The 19,690-nt window shown below is 39.3% G+C and overlaps 1 protein-coding gene across 6 annotated transcripts in view; it reads right to left on the minus strand.

The window, feature by feature from the left end:
* Window positions 1-19,690, minus strand: part of CACNB2 (calcium voltage-gated channel auxiliary subunit beta 2) — a 400,160-nt gene that overhangs the window by 126,860 nt on the left and 253,610 nt on the right. For 4 of the 6 annotated variants that reach the window (XM_057542160.1, XM_057542158.1, XM_057542159.1 and 1 more), the window contains one exon: window positions 396-515. In XM_057542160.1, the coding sequence (XP_057398143.1) occupies window positions 396-515 (120 nt within the window). Of the gene's footprint in view, window positions 1-395; window positions 516-1,341; window positions 1,483-19,690 lie in introns of those variants that run through there. The other 2 variants (XM_007196402.2, XM_007196400.2) reach the window with 1 other exon arrangement.

Genomic DNA, 19,690 nt, shown 5'->3' on the forward strand with positions numbered 1-19,690 from the left:
GGAGAAAGATTGTTGTCTAAGAGAATAAACATTAGCTTGAAGAATGTTTGTTTTTCTGAGCGGAGAAATGGTTTCCTGAAAAAACTGAAGTAAAATCCTTTTGACATTAGAAGGAGTTTTTCCTCTTTGTATATTCAGGGATCCTTTTTGTGTGTCTAAATAAACCATCCACCCACGGAAACAAGTTGCTTGGATTATAAAACAACATAAAAGGCAAGACCACTCTTATATATCACACTGCCTTTCTCTGCCAAGGGAAGAAAGTACATTCCATTTCTTGTACCTCTTTTCCGCCAGAGAGACCACATGTGCACTTCAGGAGGAACTTCCACAGGTGGCCCATCACGGACCCAGCACGACATGCAAAGAGCCTGGCAGAGAACGGAGGGTTTTACCTTTGCTTTCTCCAGCTGGGCCTGGGCCTGTCGTCGTGCTTCTCTGCGCACCGTCTCCCGATCTTCCTCCAAAGAAACATCTGAATCGGACGGACGGCTGGTGTAGGAGTCTGCCGAACCCTGGAGAGGGAAATTGACCTTTTAAAAGAGATTGCATCTATGAGGTTTGCAATGGACACGTCTCACTGACACGGCAGTCAGCTTCCTAGACCTTGCTATCCATTCCTGAAAAGAGGAGAAAATAATCCACCTGGTGGCAAACCAGCTCCGCACATCACGCTCTGGTCTGCAGACCACGCAACTAGGAGAGCTGTGCCTTCCAAGTTACCATTCCTTCCCAAATCTTATGGGCCAGTTAGCGGCAGCATTTCTGGAAGCCATAACAAGTTCTTTGTATCATCAAACCAGCTCTGTGCTGCACTGCAGCGTAGGGCACAGACGGGTTTCAAGGAGAGCTTCAAGAACAGTCTACAGCTACAGCAAGAATTTACAATTAGAAAGAAGACAGGCTAATAAAACATACAGGAAAGTCGAACGAGTTATCAACTTGAACCCTCTGAAATGTCACTACCATAGATGTCACCCGCTTTCGTCTTAAGCATCCTTTTGTACCTACCTCTGTATTCACCTGATGCCTCCTCTGACAAAACTGTAATGCAATAGCCGCCAGCTTCCCTCAATCTTTAAGCAACACATTTTTTTTTCAATCCCTTTAAACAGATATTTCATCAAAGCTGTCTACAGAAAACACCTGCCCGGGAGAGCTCCTAGGGCGATAAATCACAGCATAGGAAAAGGAGCCCAGAGGATTAGAGGACTCTCTCCGTCTCCGTCTCCAGCAATCAACATATTACTCATCACCGGCGCCCCGGACAAGCCTCACTGTACCAGCAGCAGAAACAACGACAGAATAACGTCTCCCCTCAACGAGAGCCCTGGAGCTTACACAGATGTCCGAATTCTTCAGCCTTCCTCCCTTGGCGCGTTTCAGAAGCCTGATCCAGGTGGCCTTCATCAGCCAGACAGCGCCCTTCTCGTCCGCAGCTGCAGCCCCAGGCACCGGTCCTCAGTGCGCGCTGAGCCCCGCAGAACCCCTTCTCTGTTCCCGTCCATGCTCTGGGCAAACCCCTCCTCTCCGTCCCTTTCTGCCTCCGGGGCTTTCACTTCCTACCCCGGAGGACTCCAGTCCAAGGAGATTCTTATTTTGCCATCCCAGCCAGTGGGGAGGGGAAACAAACACTCGAATGATTTCGATTGCTTTAAAGATAACACTTCAAGTGCATCCAAAGGCATCAACTCGTCCTAAACTTCATGCATCTTATGACCCTATTCTCTTCCCGACTCTTGGATCGTTAAAAGACATTAGTTGTAAGAGAGCCTTTAAAACACACGCACACACACACACACACACAAACCAACCTAGTGCAAAACGTATGCAGTGACATTTGCAAGTGCAAAGGTCAAGCCTTATCTTCAGAGATCTGGAGGGGGAGGGCGGAGGACGCGCTCACCGCACTGGGCATGCTCCGTGTGTAGCCTTTTTACGCAGACGCTCACATCACATGGTTAGTCTCTTGTCAAATTGCCGTTTTGCATCCAAAGTGTAAACATCTGGAAAGGGCTTTTTACTTCTATAGTAACAGGCACCTGGAATGTTTGGCATGTTTTTATTTCAGATCAAACATTCTCTCAAAAAATAAAGTGTAATCTCTCTCTCCCTCTTTTTTTCTTTTTTCATTTAAGGATCACTTTCCATTAATCTGCTGCAGAAAGTATATCCTATGCCACTGGACAATTCGTAGATAATAAATATGATATACATTGATGGGCAACAGAAATCAAATCACGCTCATCCATCCTAATATCAAGCCGCTCTTGATGGCTCTTGATTTCCTAAACAAAATGCGAGAGATTTGCCCATTGAATTAGGACTTGAAAGTAATCACAGCGCTATGCAATGCGTTAAACGGAGCTCAAAATGACGTCGAACTGCTTCTGCAACTGAGAAACTACCCTTCCAAATAAAGTCACTGGAATAAATAACAGTGTGAATTGTTATCACGTAATTATGAAGAAATTTCAAAGCTTGGTTGATTTATTAGGTGGAGTTAAGATTCATAGAACAATCTGGTCCAAACTCTTCTTACAAATAAAGTGATTGGGGCTTGGGAAAGAAAGATACTTATTCATTTCCACTACTAATGGAATTACATTTTCGAAAGTTTATGAAGAAACACACACTTCCAGGTTTCTTAAAGTAAACATAAAATACTATCACTGCATTCCGAACTACATTTCTGTTTGAGTGTCCTGGTGGGGATTGTTTTGTAAATTCTCATGCGAATGAAAGAAAGGATTCTTATGAAAATCTTCCTTACTTTCCCTCCCTCCCTCCCTCCCTTCCTAACCCTCCCACCCCCATTCCTTTCATTTCTAGGCTAAGACCAATCTTCATGACTTAAATGCCAGAAAATACAGTAGAATAGAGGCTTTAGAATAAACGTTGTAGATCAAATGCACCCTCATTGTGGTATCATAACATAAATTAATAAATAGATTACCTACCTTGTTATCAAGTGAATGTAAAATGCATGAGGAATAGAAAATGCATTGCAAGTTTTTCATTCTAGTACAATTCACAAGGGAGATAGGGGTTTTTCTACACCAACACACAGGCTAGGGGATTCCTAATTTTCCCAGAGGGTTTCCTACAGCAGGGGTAGCACAGTAGAAAATTACCACGAAGCACGATTATATCCCATAAAGGACGTCAGGCCCCATAGTCACAAGTGCTGGCATTTTAAATCCAGTCACCCTGCCATAGGGTCAGGTCACGCCTCAGTGAAGATACAAAGTTTCTGTCGTTAAGAAGCCCATAATGAGAGGAAGAGAGTAACACACACACACACACACACACACACATAATTGTGTGTGATCTCATTCCCTTTTGAATAAAATAAGATTTAAAAAATCCTTTGCTCATAATCAGATGTAGCTTTTAATTACATGGTCATTTTGAGTCCTGTTTCCAGGTTGAAATAATTAAGCAGTTTAAAAGGCCCTCTCCACTGAGTTTTGGCAATGATCTTTTTTTTTTTCTTATATATTTTTTAACATCTTTATTGGAGTATAATTGCTTTACGATGGTGTGTTAGTTTCTGCTTTATAACTGCAATGATCTTTTGAATATTTGCAACAATATATTAACCTTTGACTACTTTACAATATGAGGTGTGACTTGAACTGATGTCCACGTGACTTTCATTCCTTGGATATGTGAAGTACACACTTTCCAAATACTTTTCATTATAGAAGTTACATGTATCCATTATAGGACAAGAGACACACAGATAACATTTACTTTAAATTCTCCCATCCAAAGAGACTCACTATTAAATGGTAGCGCTGTTTAGCTTCCAGAGTTCTTGCATTTTTGAAAGTCACCTTCCAAACGTGTGCCTTAAAATTAATCTCCTTCCTTCCAGGAGTGTGGATTTATGCAGTTAGAAGCGGTGTATCTAATTAAGCTTTTGCCTTTGGTACCATATGGACTTTCTGGGTCGTACTGCCTCAAGTAGTCTTCAATCAGGAAGAGCTGGCAGTCATTTCCGTAAATCCAGAAAATATTATCACAAGACGTACCCCTGATCTCTTGGGTTCCTGCAATATGATTAGCTGAACTTTTGTAGTATTTGTCCTGGCAGGTACATCACAGATTTCCTTTTCCACATCTTAATATTCTCATTCCTTATCATACAGTTCCAAAATGCAACCTGCAGCTAATGTCTACCAACAGCTCACCTGGGATCATTTACTTTTATCCGCAGGAGTCTCACTCCCAATTGTGTTCTTTGCTTATAGGAGACGTTAGTTAATTGGATTAATTGATGCTTCTATCTATTATTCAGTTTCTGGCGTTTTCCAATTTATGCCAAATATTTACACACAAAGCATCACGCTTTTCCTTTAACGCTTTTTTTTGGTATTTATAATGTTTGCTTTTTTCATGCTGTACTCTACGGTTTCAATCATGTCTATTCCCAGGATTGTTTTTCTTGAGTGTTCTTGTACTTCCTCTTTTAAAGCCAAAAGGGTAAGAGTCATCAGCCTATTGAAGACTAGCATCTTGGATCCCAAGTGGGTCATCCATTTCTGTAGGAACTCTTCATATGAAGCCTAAAGCAATGCTCTTGGGCAAAATCAATTTCTCATAGTATCCCAAGGCTACCTCAATTTTAGACAAAGCTGTGTCCCATCCAAAATACTCAAGACTTCAAATGTATAGGACTCATGCATAGGACTCCTCGTGTACAGGACTATGCTAAGTTCAAAAATGACACAGGCTATTCAGATGAAGCCCATTTTCATTAATATTGTATACTCTGGTTGGCCAATGTCACAAAATTACTATTCAAATCCATTCAATCGTGAAAATCTCATATGTGACTGGCCTGCCATTTGGCGAAACTTGAAAATATCAACAGAGGTGATGGTAATAAATCTATGCAAGTTCATCCCTGGTATGATTAAGTAAAAGCTAAAATATTAGCTTCACTTTTCTCAAGAGCATAGGAAAATTTGTAAACTTTGTGTAAGTTTCATAAGTACTGGCGAAGAGATTAAATTTGGCCCCGAAACTAAACCAAACCAAACCGAACAAAAACACACACCACATGCATCTATTCAGTACTTACTACTTTGGAACCATAAGGGCTATAACTATAAGTTAAATGCTGGGACTATGATTTTGTTTCCATCATGGAGCTTGATATTCTAGTGAAGAAGACCAATTAAAATGATTATCAGGAAAATAATTACAGTGAGAAAACAGTGAACAGGCTGAGATGAGAGAATGATGATGGGAAGATGCTACTTTAGTTGGGAAGACAAGATGATCATCTGAGATGATATTTAAGCTGAAATATCCCAAAAGATAAAGAAAAGACAAGTTAGCCTTTGGATGTGCTGAGAAAAGCAATACAGGAAAAGGGAATGGAATATGCTAAGGCCCCGAGGACAAGGAATGCTTCGCAGTTTGAGGGATTGAACAGAGATTAGTGAGGCTAACGTGCTATCTTGCAGGTGTATTTATTTATGCCTCCTCTCCTTTCCCTTCTTTTTCTCTCTGCAGTTGACACACCTGGAATACGTATTCTGGGAATCCTTTTCATTTATGTGGCATCACCTCACAGAAAAACTGCTAATACATGTTTGATTTTCTTAATTAGAAGTGGTATTTAAGTTGTCAGTAAATTCCACATTATTGGGAAAATCATGTCTTCTGAGGTTTAAACACAGTTCTCTGAATTTCTTCCTTCTAAATCCAGGGCTATCTCTTAAAGGCTAACATCGGTATATTTTTGAGATTGTTCTATATTACATTAATTCGAGCAATCAATTTATTAAGGCTAGACTATGTAGATGAGTGATAATAATTGCTAATTTTTAATGAATGCTTACACTGTACTAGGCACTGTGCTGATTCACCAGTGTTACATAATTTAATAATTAATTTTCTCCATTTTTCACTGATGAAGAAACTGACACAGAGAAGTTAAGTTACCTGAGTGAGGTTACAAAGCTAAAAATCGATGGGGGTAGGAATCAACCTTCAGCAATCTGAATTTAAGTTCCATGCATGCATCAGTTCAGAAAATTAAAAGCCAGAACAAATCCCTACATGCAACTGATGTTTCTATTAATCAAAAACATTTTTCTTTTTTTTTTTAAATTGAAGTATAGTTGATTTACAATGTTGTGCTAGTTTCAGGTGTCCGGCAAAGTGATTCAGTTTATTTATACACACACACACACACACACATACTATATATATATATATATATATATATATATTCTTTTTTAGATTCTTTTCCAGTATAAGTTATTACAAGATATTGAATATAGTTCCCTGTGCTATAGAAAACATCTTTTTCTGTCTGCTAGGCACACATATAAACTTTTCTAAAGGTCGTAATGTGTCATGATGACTTCCAAGTTCTCATCTCTATCTCTGCTGAGCTTGGCGCCCTCCCCCACTTCCTTTCTGCCCGCCCCTCTCCCTTCCCCATCCCCTCACTCACCCTCCACACATATACATATTCACAGATTCTCAAATTTTATCTTCCTCAAAGGCACAATGAAGGTGCAATGAAACAGATAATTTCTCATTCATCAATGTAACACAGTTTTGTGAAAAGTTGCCTGATACCCTCAAATTTTCCTCACTTCAGAGTATCTCAGTTGTAAAGCATTCTTTTTTTACTTATCTGCAATGGAACGTAGATAAGTAGAATAGGAAAACAATGGAAGTCAAGAAAGCAGGTATTTAAGTTTTCCCCTTTTCCCTGAAAATGAACATAACTTTGGCAAGCTGGCCTTCAGCAGCCTCTTTGGCAGCTACTCTGGCCTGAAGCTGGCTGGAATTCAAGGGTCTCCTGACTAATCTTTCAGTTCAACAGGAACAGTTGCTAGTTTTCAGCACTGAAACTGAAGTTACTACAGAGTAGAAATGATAGGTCCAAGTCTCAGAGATGTGACTAACTTACATATTTTTAAGAGTAATATATTAAAACACCGTTATTACCAAATTATTCCTCGAATTGAGGGTATGATGGATGTTTACGTTTCGTAGAAGAGTCCAATATTTGTAAAATGTGACACTGTTAAAAAGAACCACCATGAAAAAGCTAATATTAGATGGGAAATTTAACATTATTTTGAGTTTAGGATAAATAGGATAGGATAGGATAAATAAGCGTAAGATAAATAATTTCCCTTCACAATTACAACAGTGTTTGTGTATGTTGGGGGAGTTTTTTAGCCTATAATATACATTTATATATTATATATATTATATAATATATAGCCTATAATATATATTTTAGCCTATAATATATATTTACTGATGGTGATAGATTACAAGTGTTTTTTCATGCTAATATATTTCTTTTTTTTTTTTTTACATGGATGACACAACAAAAGCAACAATGATTGCAATTACCAAACATGAAACACACTCATACTATGTCATAATATTGACATTCAGTCCAGTAATCCTCCACTGTAACAGCTCCTTTACTTTGCAGTGAAAATTGATTTGTATATTCTTTGCCTCTGAGTCCTTGTTGGATTTTTTTTTTTTTAATTCAGACAGAAAGTCACAAAAATTATACTCATCCTCATCAGTTCACTCAGTCCCATGTAATTAAATTTTTTTTTCATCTTGATCTTTTGTTAGCACTTTTATGAGTTCATCAGTTTTTCATTAGAGTTCTGAAAATGCTTCTTCATTCAGCTCAGCAATACAGTAAAAAATAAATAAATAATTTATTTTTCATTCATGAGAATAAAAATGAACAGGTAAGAAGAAGAAGAAAATTAGTGGCCTGGGATAGTTGGACTTACTCAAAATATTGCTGAAAAAAATTAAAGGAGTGAATGAAGCACACACAGGAAATTCTGGGTATAGGAATTCTTGATGGGTATGGATATAGCAAGAAACTCTGAGTGGGCATCACAACCTTTAGTCTTCTACTGAATCATTCCACTCAGCATACACACATGTTATTATTTCCCTCTGCCTAATCAATCAATGTGATACACCACATCTACAAAAGAAAAAAAACCACATGATCATCTCAACAGATGCAGAAAAAGCATTTGATAAAATTCAACATCCATCCATGATAAAAACTCTTACCAAAGTGGGTTTAGAGGGAACATATCTAATAAAATAATAGCTAAATAGATATAAAATAATAATAGATAAATCAATATAAATAAATAATAGATAAATAAATATAAAATAATAATAGGGAAATAATAGGAAATATTAATAATAGGGAAATAACAGGAAAAATAATAATAATAGGGAAATAATAAAAGCTATTTATGACAAAACCACAGCCAATATAATGCTCAACGATGAAAACCTGAGAGCCTTCCAGCTAAAGTCTGGAATAAGACAAGGATGCCCACTTTCACCACTTCTATTCAACACAGTATTGGAAGTCCTGGCCACAGCTATCAGACAAGAAAAAGAAATAAAAGGTATCCAAATTGGAAGGGAAGAGGTAAAATTGTCATTATATGCAGATGACATGATACTATTATTTCCCTCTGCCTAAGAAAACCTCCCGTGGACTTCATTTTCTCTGCCAGCTTTCACCCCATTTCTTTGCTCTCCTTTGCAGAAAAAAAAAAAAAAAAAACCGAAAAGAAGTTGCCCATGCTCACTTCAGTTCTTCTCTACGGATCTCTCTTAAGTCTACTCTCTCCCACCGCTGTCCCCAAAACTGCTCAAGGTCATCAGCAATGAATCGAATCCCAGGGTCAATTCTCAGTGCTCATCTTAACCTATTGGTAGCATTTAGCCTGGTTGTTTAATATCACTCTCCACCCTTTACTCACTCACTCAAAGTTGCTTTCTCAAAGCACTCTCTCTCGGTCTTTCTCTTACCCACTGGCTGCTCCTTCGGAGTCTGCTTGGCTGGGATCTCCTCTTCCACCCCTCTCCTCCACCCTCCCCTCTCACACACAACCTCCTTCTTTCTGCTCCAACCTCACTGATGCCCCCTCACAGGCACCAGGAAAGCTCTCTCCCTAGATTTCCACACAATGATCACTTCCTTCAAGTCTTTGCTCAGTTGGCGCCTTTTCGATGAAGACTTCCTCTACCATCCTATTTAAAACTGCAATCCCCACTGCCCTCCAGCATCGCTCATCTCACTTACCATGTTCAACTTTTTAAAAATAGTGCTTTTACCTCCTAGTATATAATATAATTTACTTATTATGTTTATTGTTTAGTGTCTATCTCCCTCCACTAGAATACAACATCCATGAGGGCAGAGATTTTTCTTTTCTGTTTCATTTACTCATTTATCCCAAGTGCCTAGAATAGTGCCTGGCACAGAATACATGCTCTATAAACATGTGTTGAATGAATGAATAGGGTTACCAGAGAGAGAGAGAGAGCCTTTTCTTCCTCACATCCTAGATCCTGAAGCTCTTCTGCTGTACAGGGTCCTCCTTAGCATTCCTGAACATTTCTAAACATTCCTAACTATTCTCATGTCTCTTCCTTACTAAAAAAAACCAACCAAACAAAAAATAAAACAAAACAAAATAAAAAACACCAACAGCAATCTTACCCATAGTTAATGTCAATAAATATTTGCTATGATGAGTAGAAGAATAAAACAAAAACGTCAGCCTGAAGATATACTTGGTATTTTATCATAAACCTCAATAAATACCAAGTTCATTAACGTAGTATAAATGTCAACTGTCTGATGATTAAATAAACATGTTCCATAACAAGCAAGCTACTAAAAAGAAAAGTCATTACACTTAAAACTTATATAGTATCCTTCCAAGAAATGTAAGAGAGATTTTGACATTTTAAAAATGTAATTAAAGCTTATTTTCTATGAAGCGTCTTCTTTTCCCGTTAATTGCACTTCTTCATTCCAGGCACTTAAATTTCCAATCCTAACACTGCTAATGACTCATTGTGTAGCCACAGGCAAGTCCTGTAAATATTCCCCAGGCTAATTCCCCCTCTGAAAAATGAGTACAGTAAATCAAAGCTACCAGAAAGAATATTCTCGAGAATTTCCTTACAGATGGTTGAAAATACATTGTAAATATGACATATTCAAATAGACTGTTTACAGACTGTTACTTCTCATACACTGCTCCTGCTGGTCCTATGAGAATAGAGTTTAAATTCACACCAGAAAAAAAACGTGACTGTACATATAACTTCTAGTAAGATGGAATGTTTAAAAAATCAAGCCAGCACAGGAGGAAGATATTTCTTCAAGCAATTTTGGATCATATATTTAAAAGGAAAGCAACTGTTAACTGGACAAATACACAACTCTGGAACATCTTAACAGGCTCTCTACTACTAAATAAAGATCACATCAAAAGATGACATGTCCAGCTGCGAGCTTTTTCTTGAGTGGCAGAACAATCAAACAATGAATCTTGGATCCTGCCTTCCAGAGAGAATTCTCCCAGGTGGCAATGAACCATCAATCCACAGACATTAAAGGATAGTCAGCACGTGTATCCTCCAGGGAACCCCAGAGCTGTGATAAGGGATAAGGCTTCAGTCCTTAAAGATTTTACCCTCTAAAATTTTCTTTGCATATACCTAAGTTTTTCTCATTGATACGAAACACAGTAAGAGAACAATAGACATAAGCAGACAAAGGTTATGGATACAAGATTCACAAAAAAATCAGTTACCCACAAGCATCTGGAAAAAATGTTCAGTCTCACTAAATTAGACACAATACCATTTCCTCATTAAATGAGTACTCTCTGCAAAGTGCCAATTCACAATGTTATGAGGACACATTACGACCAATGCTTTCACATCTTGTTCATAGTTTTACTTTAGTACAACCCTTTGGGAAAACCAAGTTCTTTTTGTTTGTATCTAGATATGTATCTAGACTAATATGTATCTAGATTAATGATTTCACTTCTGGGACCTGTCTTTAAAAAATTCTTAAATTATGGTTCATAAACTCTGATTATTATACAACCTTAATAATTGTTACAGAGACTAAAGGGCATTATAGGCAAATGTTTATCATGATCGTATTTGGTAAAAAAAAAAAAAACAAAGAAAGAAAAAAAAACCTGAATCATTTCTATAAATACATACATTCATGTATGTAAAAACACTGGGAGTACACAAAAATAACAGGAGATGGAGGACTAGATTCATTTTTTTTTTTTAATCCAGGGAACTAATTTTAATTTTTTTCTGTAATGTTACCATTTTTGTGATTAGAAGTAAAAAGCTCATGCTTGTTGCAATTGAAATGTCTAACAAAACACTCTGAAAATATTTTTGGTGTTGCAAAAAGAGTGTTTGCAGATTCATATTTTCCCTAATTTGTTGCTTTAACCTTGATAGTTTTTTGCCTGTGGGGAAGGGAAGCAAACTTGGGATCTTCTGAAAAACTCCTGATTCAAGTCAAAAAAAAAAAAAAAAAAAAAGAAATAGAGTAAATGTTGATGCAGGAATTGTATCAGGAAAGAAACAAGAATTAAAAGAAAAATACTTCCGCATGAAATGTTAACATTTTAAAGTATTACATTTCTCTGTAGACAATGTATTAAAATGATTATTTGAAGTCTCCACTGAAACACTGGGCTTTTCTCATATGACTGGTTAAATGATTTTTGGTACTAGGTTAGATACTTAAGCAGGCCAAATGACTCAGTAATTTGGTAATACATTATTAATATACTGCTCTAAAAGTCTAACCTTCCAGAAAGATATGACTTTGGTTCAGAGAGATTTAATATTAAAAATAGGCTACACGATCAGGGAGTTGACAGGAAAAGGGCTGGTGGTGTGCAGCACTTGGTGATAAAGCACCACAAAGTACCCTACTGACCTAAAATAGTTAACGCATCCTTTAAGCAGCTAACCTACCTTCAGGAGGTGATTTAAGAACTAGAGACAATTTGGTTCATTACAAATCTATGTTTAGAAATATGCTGCAAATTTCAGATTGGTCATATAATATTAATATATTATTAATGTTAGAAAATCCAGACTCTATTCAGAATGTTTCCCAAAACACTGAACGTATACAGTTGGTAAAAAGCAATTCATGTAATATTTCCTGTCTCACAAATAAGAAAGCTTTTTTTTTGGCCACACTGCGTGGCTTGCGGGACCTCAGTTCCCCAGCCAGGGATTGAACCCAGGCCACAGCAGTGCAAGCCTGGAACCCTAATCACTAGGCCACCAGGGAACTCCCAAGAAAGCTACAGCATGCTTATGCTACATGCCAGAGGCTTCTACTGTTAGAACAGACAGGCCCTCCAAACCAAAGCTAAACCGACTCTGTCTTCCACTTCATTTAAATGACAGTCATTCAATATTGTGGACAGTTAAATACTATTATCTTCCCTCTCCAACGCACACATACATTAGAATGTAATGTCCATGAGGCAGGCAGGGATTTTTTTTTTTTTTCACCTCCGTACCCACGGCGCCAGTGTGTATGAGACGAGCTGGGACCCGGGACCCTTGGCTGCAGTGCTGGCACCTGGACAGACTCCTCCTTGAGCCACAAAATACAAAGAAACTATAAGGGGCTAAAAATAACTGAGTGCATGTGCAGCTGGGGCAAATTACGGACAACAAGATACGAAAAGACCAAAAAGCCAACTGCCACTTCTGAAGATCCAGGAGCAAAAGCAGGGTGGGCAAAAGCACGGTACTGTGCACGACCCCTGCACACAACACCACCAAAGGGGTGGGCAAATCACCTAAGCTGCCCCTCCAACTCAACCCCTGCACCTGCCCCTACCCTCACCCTTTATAAGGAACCCACTCACCGCCCCGCCTCCCTACAGGACCGAGTGAGCCAGGGAATCTGTTACTTGTTCTCGTTCCCCCCTGCTGCAGCAGGAGCCCCAGTAAAGCCTTGGCTGAATTTCTTGTCTGGCCTCTTATCAATTTCTATTGATTAAGGAGGCCAAGAACCTCGGTCAGTGACATATACATCTGGGAAGAAGACAAGATTGGGGGCATTTACATTCTAGTGAGGGAGACAGATGTGACACAGGTAAATAACACAAAAATTATTTTATGACTGCCATATCATACAAGGTAGCTCTACATGGTCTGGGTACTACAGACCCTGGGATTCTCTGGCCAAATGGCCATGAGCCCATTTCTCAGGACTGTCTGGGCCTCTTCTCACGTTCATCCTTCTCAGGATATACTTCCCCACCTGCGTGCACACCCTGAAACCCAGGGGTGGCCAAGGGCAGCTGTCTGCTGAGGGGGGAGTGATGAACGGGAGCTTGAATGTATAGACTTGGCTGTCCACTGACATCAGGCACCTTGACCGAGCCCACCGGGATATGGGGCCTGTGTGCTGGCTCTCTCCCCACTGCCGCGTTCCCACGGAGAACTTCAAGGACAGTTCTAAACTCAGACTGGCCTTCTCAGTCATTAGAAAGGTATGCACTGCGCTGGTCCTCTTGCCCCCATCCAGCAGAGGCCGTCTACCACAATGCCAAGGACTTTGCTGTGTTAATATCTGGATCTTCCGCCCCTGCCTGATGACCTGCCACTCACCCTGGTGCACACCAGGTGCTCAATAAGTTATTTTGGGTAAATGAATACAGTGTATGTCTATCATATCAAATGCTGGGTGATACTGGGTGTTCAACAGGTACAAAGTTAATTTCGTGACCTCGGTAAATGTTCCAAAGATTGTTTGGCCCATAAGATAGCATCTATATTTCCTGCCAACGGGGCATCCAATCATGGGTAAAACAACACCTGCACCATCCCATGGTCTGAGAAAACACAGAGGAAAGACACCAAGCAAGCTCAACAAGGAATCTTCAGTGCAGAGAAAAGAGAAAACTGCAGTAAGCAGAGAGGAAACCAGTTCCTGACGTGATAGGCATTTGCAAAGCCCATCAGAGGAGACAATTCTCCTGAAAAATCCGGCAAAATCTGGACGATGCTAGAAGACAGGAGATCCAGACTGAGGCTGGGCATGGTCTTTTCCCTTTCCTTTCCTTTTCTTTTCCTTTCTTTTCTTTTTTCTCTCTCCTCCCTCCCCTTCCTTCCTCCCTTCCCCTCTTCCTTCCTTCTTTTCCCTAAGAGTTTTAGCCTTCTTTAATACGCTTTAAGAAGGCTTTAATAGCCTTCTTTAAAACACAAATTAATATCAGAGGCCCACTTTATATTATTTATACGTGTACGTAATTTTTTTTGAGGACCATATGCTAAAAATACACAAAAGCAAACAAACAAAAAACTCGAAAGCCTCACTCCGTAATGGAAGTTCAATCCTTTTCAAGTCATCCTTTCGTGATGTCCATGAAGCACTAAAGAATGTTTCCACATAGTATGCGGAGAGATGCCTGGAATGGGCAGGGCCTCTGTGCCTGAGGCCGGCAGGATTTCAGAGCCCTGGGTGAGACACACCACGAACGCGTGGCTGTCCATGTAAACTGTGTATATTTCATGAAGGCCAGGCTGATGAGTATGATTCTAGCCCTCCACGTTCCCACCTCTGCAGGCAACTAAATCACAGTAAAACCAACCTCCTCTTAGGGAGGAGGGGTGAGGGCTCCTAGCTATTATTTCCGACAATGCAACCAAAGGGCAGCAGCCAGCAGTATAATTTCCCCAGTGGGCACTGCCTCCGAAGATGTGGTCTTAGCAGTGAGGATTAACAGCTCTGTTGATCTCACTTCTTTCTACTTTCAGAGAACCCGCTGCTCTCATTCTCAGACTGGCTTCTGGGGGGGGCTTACAAGTAAGGCCGCCCACCATGAGAGGGAAATGTGCTAATTAATATAAAATTTGGATTGCATGGAGAAAAGTCTATACATTTTCTTTTTTTTTTTTTTAAACATCTTTATTGGAGTATAATTGCTTTCCAATGGTGTGTTAGTTTCTGCTTTATAACAAAGTGAATCAGTTATACACATACATCTGTTCCCACATCTCTTCCCTCTTGCATCTCCCTCCCTCCCACCCTCCCTATCCCACCCCTCTAGGTGGTCACAAAGCACCGAGCTGATCTCCCTGTGCTATGCGGCTGCTTCCCACTAGCTAGCTATTTTACATTTGGTAGTGTATATATGTCCATGCCACTCTCTCACCCTATACATTTTCTAAAAGTGGGATTCCCCCAGTTGGGATATTATTTCTTTGCCTTCCTATTCATCTTTTCTTTAGTGATCTAAAACATTAAGACTAGCCTGATGCGTCTTCCTCTAAAAATAACCTGCAAAAATTAGCGTTTCTAATGAATCATTTCTCACTTACTTTGAAAAATAATTGAAATCAGGAACATCCTCAAAATAGTTCTTGACCCCCATGCAAAGAGTGAACTTTGATTTTCATAGTTAGTTGTAATACTCAAGGGTTTTCAACCAATAAATCCTTTCATTCTTTTGGCTAAAGCAAAGACAAAATGAAAATGTGGCTTGGTGATTCAGTCAACATTAAAATATATATATATATTTTAAAGGAATTAGGAATACTGTTGTTCTTGAGATAAAAGCTTGAACCTGACTGAATTATAACTAAAATTTTTAATTTAAAAAATTTAAAAAAATGTAAAAACACGGTTTTTTGTTGGTTTTTCTTTTTTCAATAAATCTTGAAGCTATTATGCTGAGTGAAAGAAGCCAGTCACAAAAGGGTAAATGCTGTATGGTTCTACTTCCACGAGGTACCAACAGTAGTCACATCCACAGGGACAGAACATAGAATGGTGGGTGTCAAGAACTGGGGACGAGAGGGGGTGGGGAATTCGTGTGTAATGAATGCACTTGATGCCATAGAATTGTACACTTAAAAAAATGGTTAAAATGGAAAATTTTGTTACGTATATTTTACCACAATAAAAAAAATTACCAAAAAACCCCCAACGTGGTTTCTGGTAGGGAAATCCGCATTAAGCTTCCAAACTTAAAAAAAAAGTGACAGAGAGTGAGAAATTCTATTAAGCCAACAAAGATAACAAAGTCAGCTCCTGGGATTGACACATATACACTACTGATACTCTGTATAAACTAGAAAACTACTGAGAACCTGCCGTAGAGCACAGGGAACTCTCTACTCGATGCTCTGTGGTGACCTAAATGGGAAGGAAACCCAAAAAAGAGGGGGGTATATGTATACGTATAGCTGATTCACTCTGCTGTGCAGTAGAATGAACATTGTAAAGCAACAATACTCCAATAAAAAAACAAAACAAAACAAACCCCACCAAAGTCAGCTCCAGGAAAGCAAGGCCTGCTCTCTGCTTTTTTTGTTCCAGGGGGTTCGGAGGGGAAGGGAGGAAGGGGAGATACTTTTTTGTTTTCTAAGTTGAAGTTTGAAATTCCAACCAGCCTCAAACTGTTCCTACACTGATTCGGGAAGATTCTTACTACCAAAGTCACCGTGGCATCTAATAATTATGGTTCTGAATTAGTAATTGATCTAAAGCACGTGCCTCAAATACATTCTGTACAAAGCAATCACATCTAGAGAAAGAAAATCTGCGTGTGCTATATAATTATAAAAATCAGAGACCTTTGGGTTGTGTCAGTGTTTAAGGTAACAAATAATTTCAGCACTAAGATACCCAATTAACACTCATTCAGAATTAAAATGTTGACATATCACCAAGTATGCTGTCGTGACTGGAGGAGAATAATTCAAATATAAAAATTGACACTTTTCAGGATTTGTATTCAGGCCTACCAAGAAGTTTACTATAATTACTGGCTGGGTTTTCTTTGTCACTGGTCCCTGTAATTTCATCCTTCCAGGTTTCTTCTCCTGCACAACCACTCCGCATCCCCACTCCGCCGTGAAACACACACACGCACACACACACACACACACACACACGCTCTTGACTAGACCATTTCTCTAACAAGAATACCTTCCACAAGCAGCGGAAGCATCATGTCCCTGCATCCTAATTAACATAAAGACAATGACCCATTCAAACAGCCAAAAGAAAGAGTTCAAGGACCCTGTGTATTTCATAATCATCATTTTCATTCAGTTCCCGGATCTGGGTGGAAACTGAAACATAACATCTGAATTAGGAGCAAAGGGTGTTTGAGTTGGCAAATATAATTTTCAGAAACCTCAAAAAAATAGCTACCTACCGAGGGACTCCTATAGTACATTCCCAAATTTTATACCAGGCTCAAGGAGAAAGCATTACACGTTTCCTCATATAAAAATATCTTCAGGGTTCTAACCATACAGATTCTAGCAGGGACCAGCCAGCCCGCTGTACGCCTTGTGAGCTAAGAATAATGTTCATGTTTTTAAGTAGTTAAAAACAATCAACAGAACAATATCTCATGACATGTGAAAATTACATGAAACTCCAAGTTCCGTGCCCATAAATAAAAACTTTATTGGCACATAATCTCACTCAGTCAATTCCACATTTCCTGTGGCTGCTTTTGTGCTACAAAAGCAAAGCTGAGTGGTTAAGACAGAGAATGTATGGCCTGAAAGCCAAAAATATTAATATTTCCTATCTGGCCTTTACAGAAAGTTTGTCAACTTCTGTATTACGTGATACGCCAGGCTTAAAATTATATAGCTTGCATAGTAGTGATATCTAATTAATCAAATTATTCTGTACTCCAATTCCTTTTTTTTTTTTTTTTTTTTACAAGAGCAACTGAAGGGTTTATTTTTGGAGGACATCTGTGTGGCACAAGAAATTTCCTGCCCTTTATAGACATTCCCTAATCAAAATTATTTATACTTAAACTAGCATCTTAGTACAGTTGGTTTTCAAACCAGTGACTACTTCAATGGATGAGAAAAGAGTTTTCTTCTCCAAATCCACGTCCAAGGCATGTGGAAGCAGCTTCATGGTAGTTTTCAGCACATTAAGAAACCAGGAAAATTAAAGCATCCTTCAGACAGAGATACAGGCAACACCATTCATTCAGGCATTCAGTGTCCACATCTACTGATAATCATGTCCAGGCCCCTGAACATCAAGGCCGTCACTCAGCGCACGGGCCCCTGTGCATCCCCACTAAAGGTCAAGGAGAACTGAATTTTCACTTGCTCACTAGCAGTATTTTGTGACAAATATTGCTTTCCGTTTCCCAGTTTCAAGGAACTAGAATACTCAGGAAAAAGTTTTTGTTTGAGGTCTTCATCGATTAAAAGCTGCGTTTTCTAATTTCAATTGCCTGACATTTTCCCAGTGCGCAGCTCTGAAAGCTGAATCCAAAGAGTAAACAACATCTCTCATAGGATTTAGAAAATGATTAATTGAACGATGGACTTCATCCCCATTAGCACATTGAGATTGTCTTTAATAAAGATACACGTACCTTTCTCCTTTCCTGCACTGATACACAACGGGGGTAGGGGTGAAATCACAGGACAAAATAAAAGACAACGGGATGCATCAAAACACCCACCTCTCTATTACTTTCAGGCTCTAATATCACGGAAAGTAGGAACTGCTCCCCAAGCCACCTCTGAGACACAGCCTTTCTGTCTTTACTAAAGGACCTTTTTTTAATAAAATTTTTTATTTTTATTGAAGTCTAGTTGATTTACAATGTCGTGTTAATTTCTGCTGTACAGCAAAGTGACTCCGTTAGACATATATATATTCTTTTCATACTCTTTTCCATGATGGTTTATCACAGGATATTGAATATAGTTTTCTGTACTATACAGTAGGAACTTGTTGTTTATCCATCCTATATATACTAGTTTGCATCTGCTAATCCCAAACTCCCACTCCATCCCTCCCCCCAACTCCCCTCCCCCTTGACAACCACAAGTCTGTTCTCTATGTCTGTGAGTCCATTTCTGTTGCATAGATAAGTTCATTTGTGTCATTATTTTAGATTCCACTTATAAGTGATATCATATGGTATTTGCCTTTCTCTTTCTGACTTACTTCGCTCAGTATGATCATCTCTAGGTCCATCCATGTTGCTGCCAATGGCATGATTTCATTCTTTTTTATGGCTGAGTAATATTCCATTGTATATATATATACCACTTCTTCTTTATCCATTCATCTTAAAGGAACTTTTCTTTAGGGGGCAGTGTAACAGATATTAAATCGGACACTTCTTTGTTGGGTGGTGTTGGACAAGCTATAGAACATCTTTAAGGCTGAGTGTCTTTATCTGGAAAATGGGAAGGAGACAGCACTCCAGGCAAAGAGTTGTTGTGATGCTAAATAATGCTTGAAGAGGGCAGTGCGGGTGCAGAGGTGCTCAGGAACTGAGCGCCACGTAGCCTGCTCTGTTCTTGGTGTACAGGACATGAAAGGCTAAGTACGGCATCGAGAGCGCTAAGCACTTTACACAACAAAGAAAACCTACCTGGGTGACAAAGGATGTCCTTTGAAACACAGCTCAGCAATTCATGAGCTTTGACTAACCTGATATGGCCTCAGTTTTATCTCTCAAGCCACCCCATTCTCCTTCACTCCAAACCAAGGAGACACCTCCCTTCCTTATTAATTCAGGATTAACCCCTCAGTTAAGGGTGATCTTGTGATTCTATCTGCCCCCTACCCCCCAGTTCTACCTGGCACCTCTTAGCCACGGACCTTCCCCTAAGCCCTCTCTACCTTCTGGAAACCTGAGATAACATCTCGTGCTCAAGTCTTTCTCATTCATCAACTGTCCTGCTTAGTAAGGCGTTCTGGGTGATCTCTGCATCTCTTTTAATGTCCACTGAAACGTGACTTTATGTTTTGTGTCTCTATATAGTTTCCTTT

This window comes from Balaenoptera acutorostrata, chromosome 3 (genome assembly GCF_949987535.1).
Source record: "Balaenoptera acutorostrata chromosome 3, mBalAcu1.1, whole genome shotgun sequence".
NCBI lineage: Eukaryota > Metazoa > Chordata > Mammalia > Artiodactyla > Balaenopteridae > Balaenoptera > Balaenoptera acutorostrata.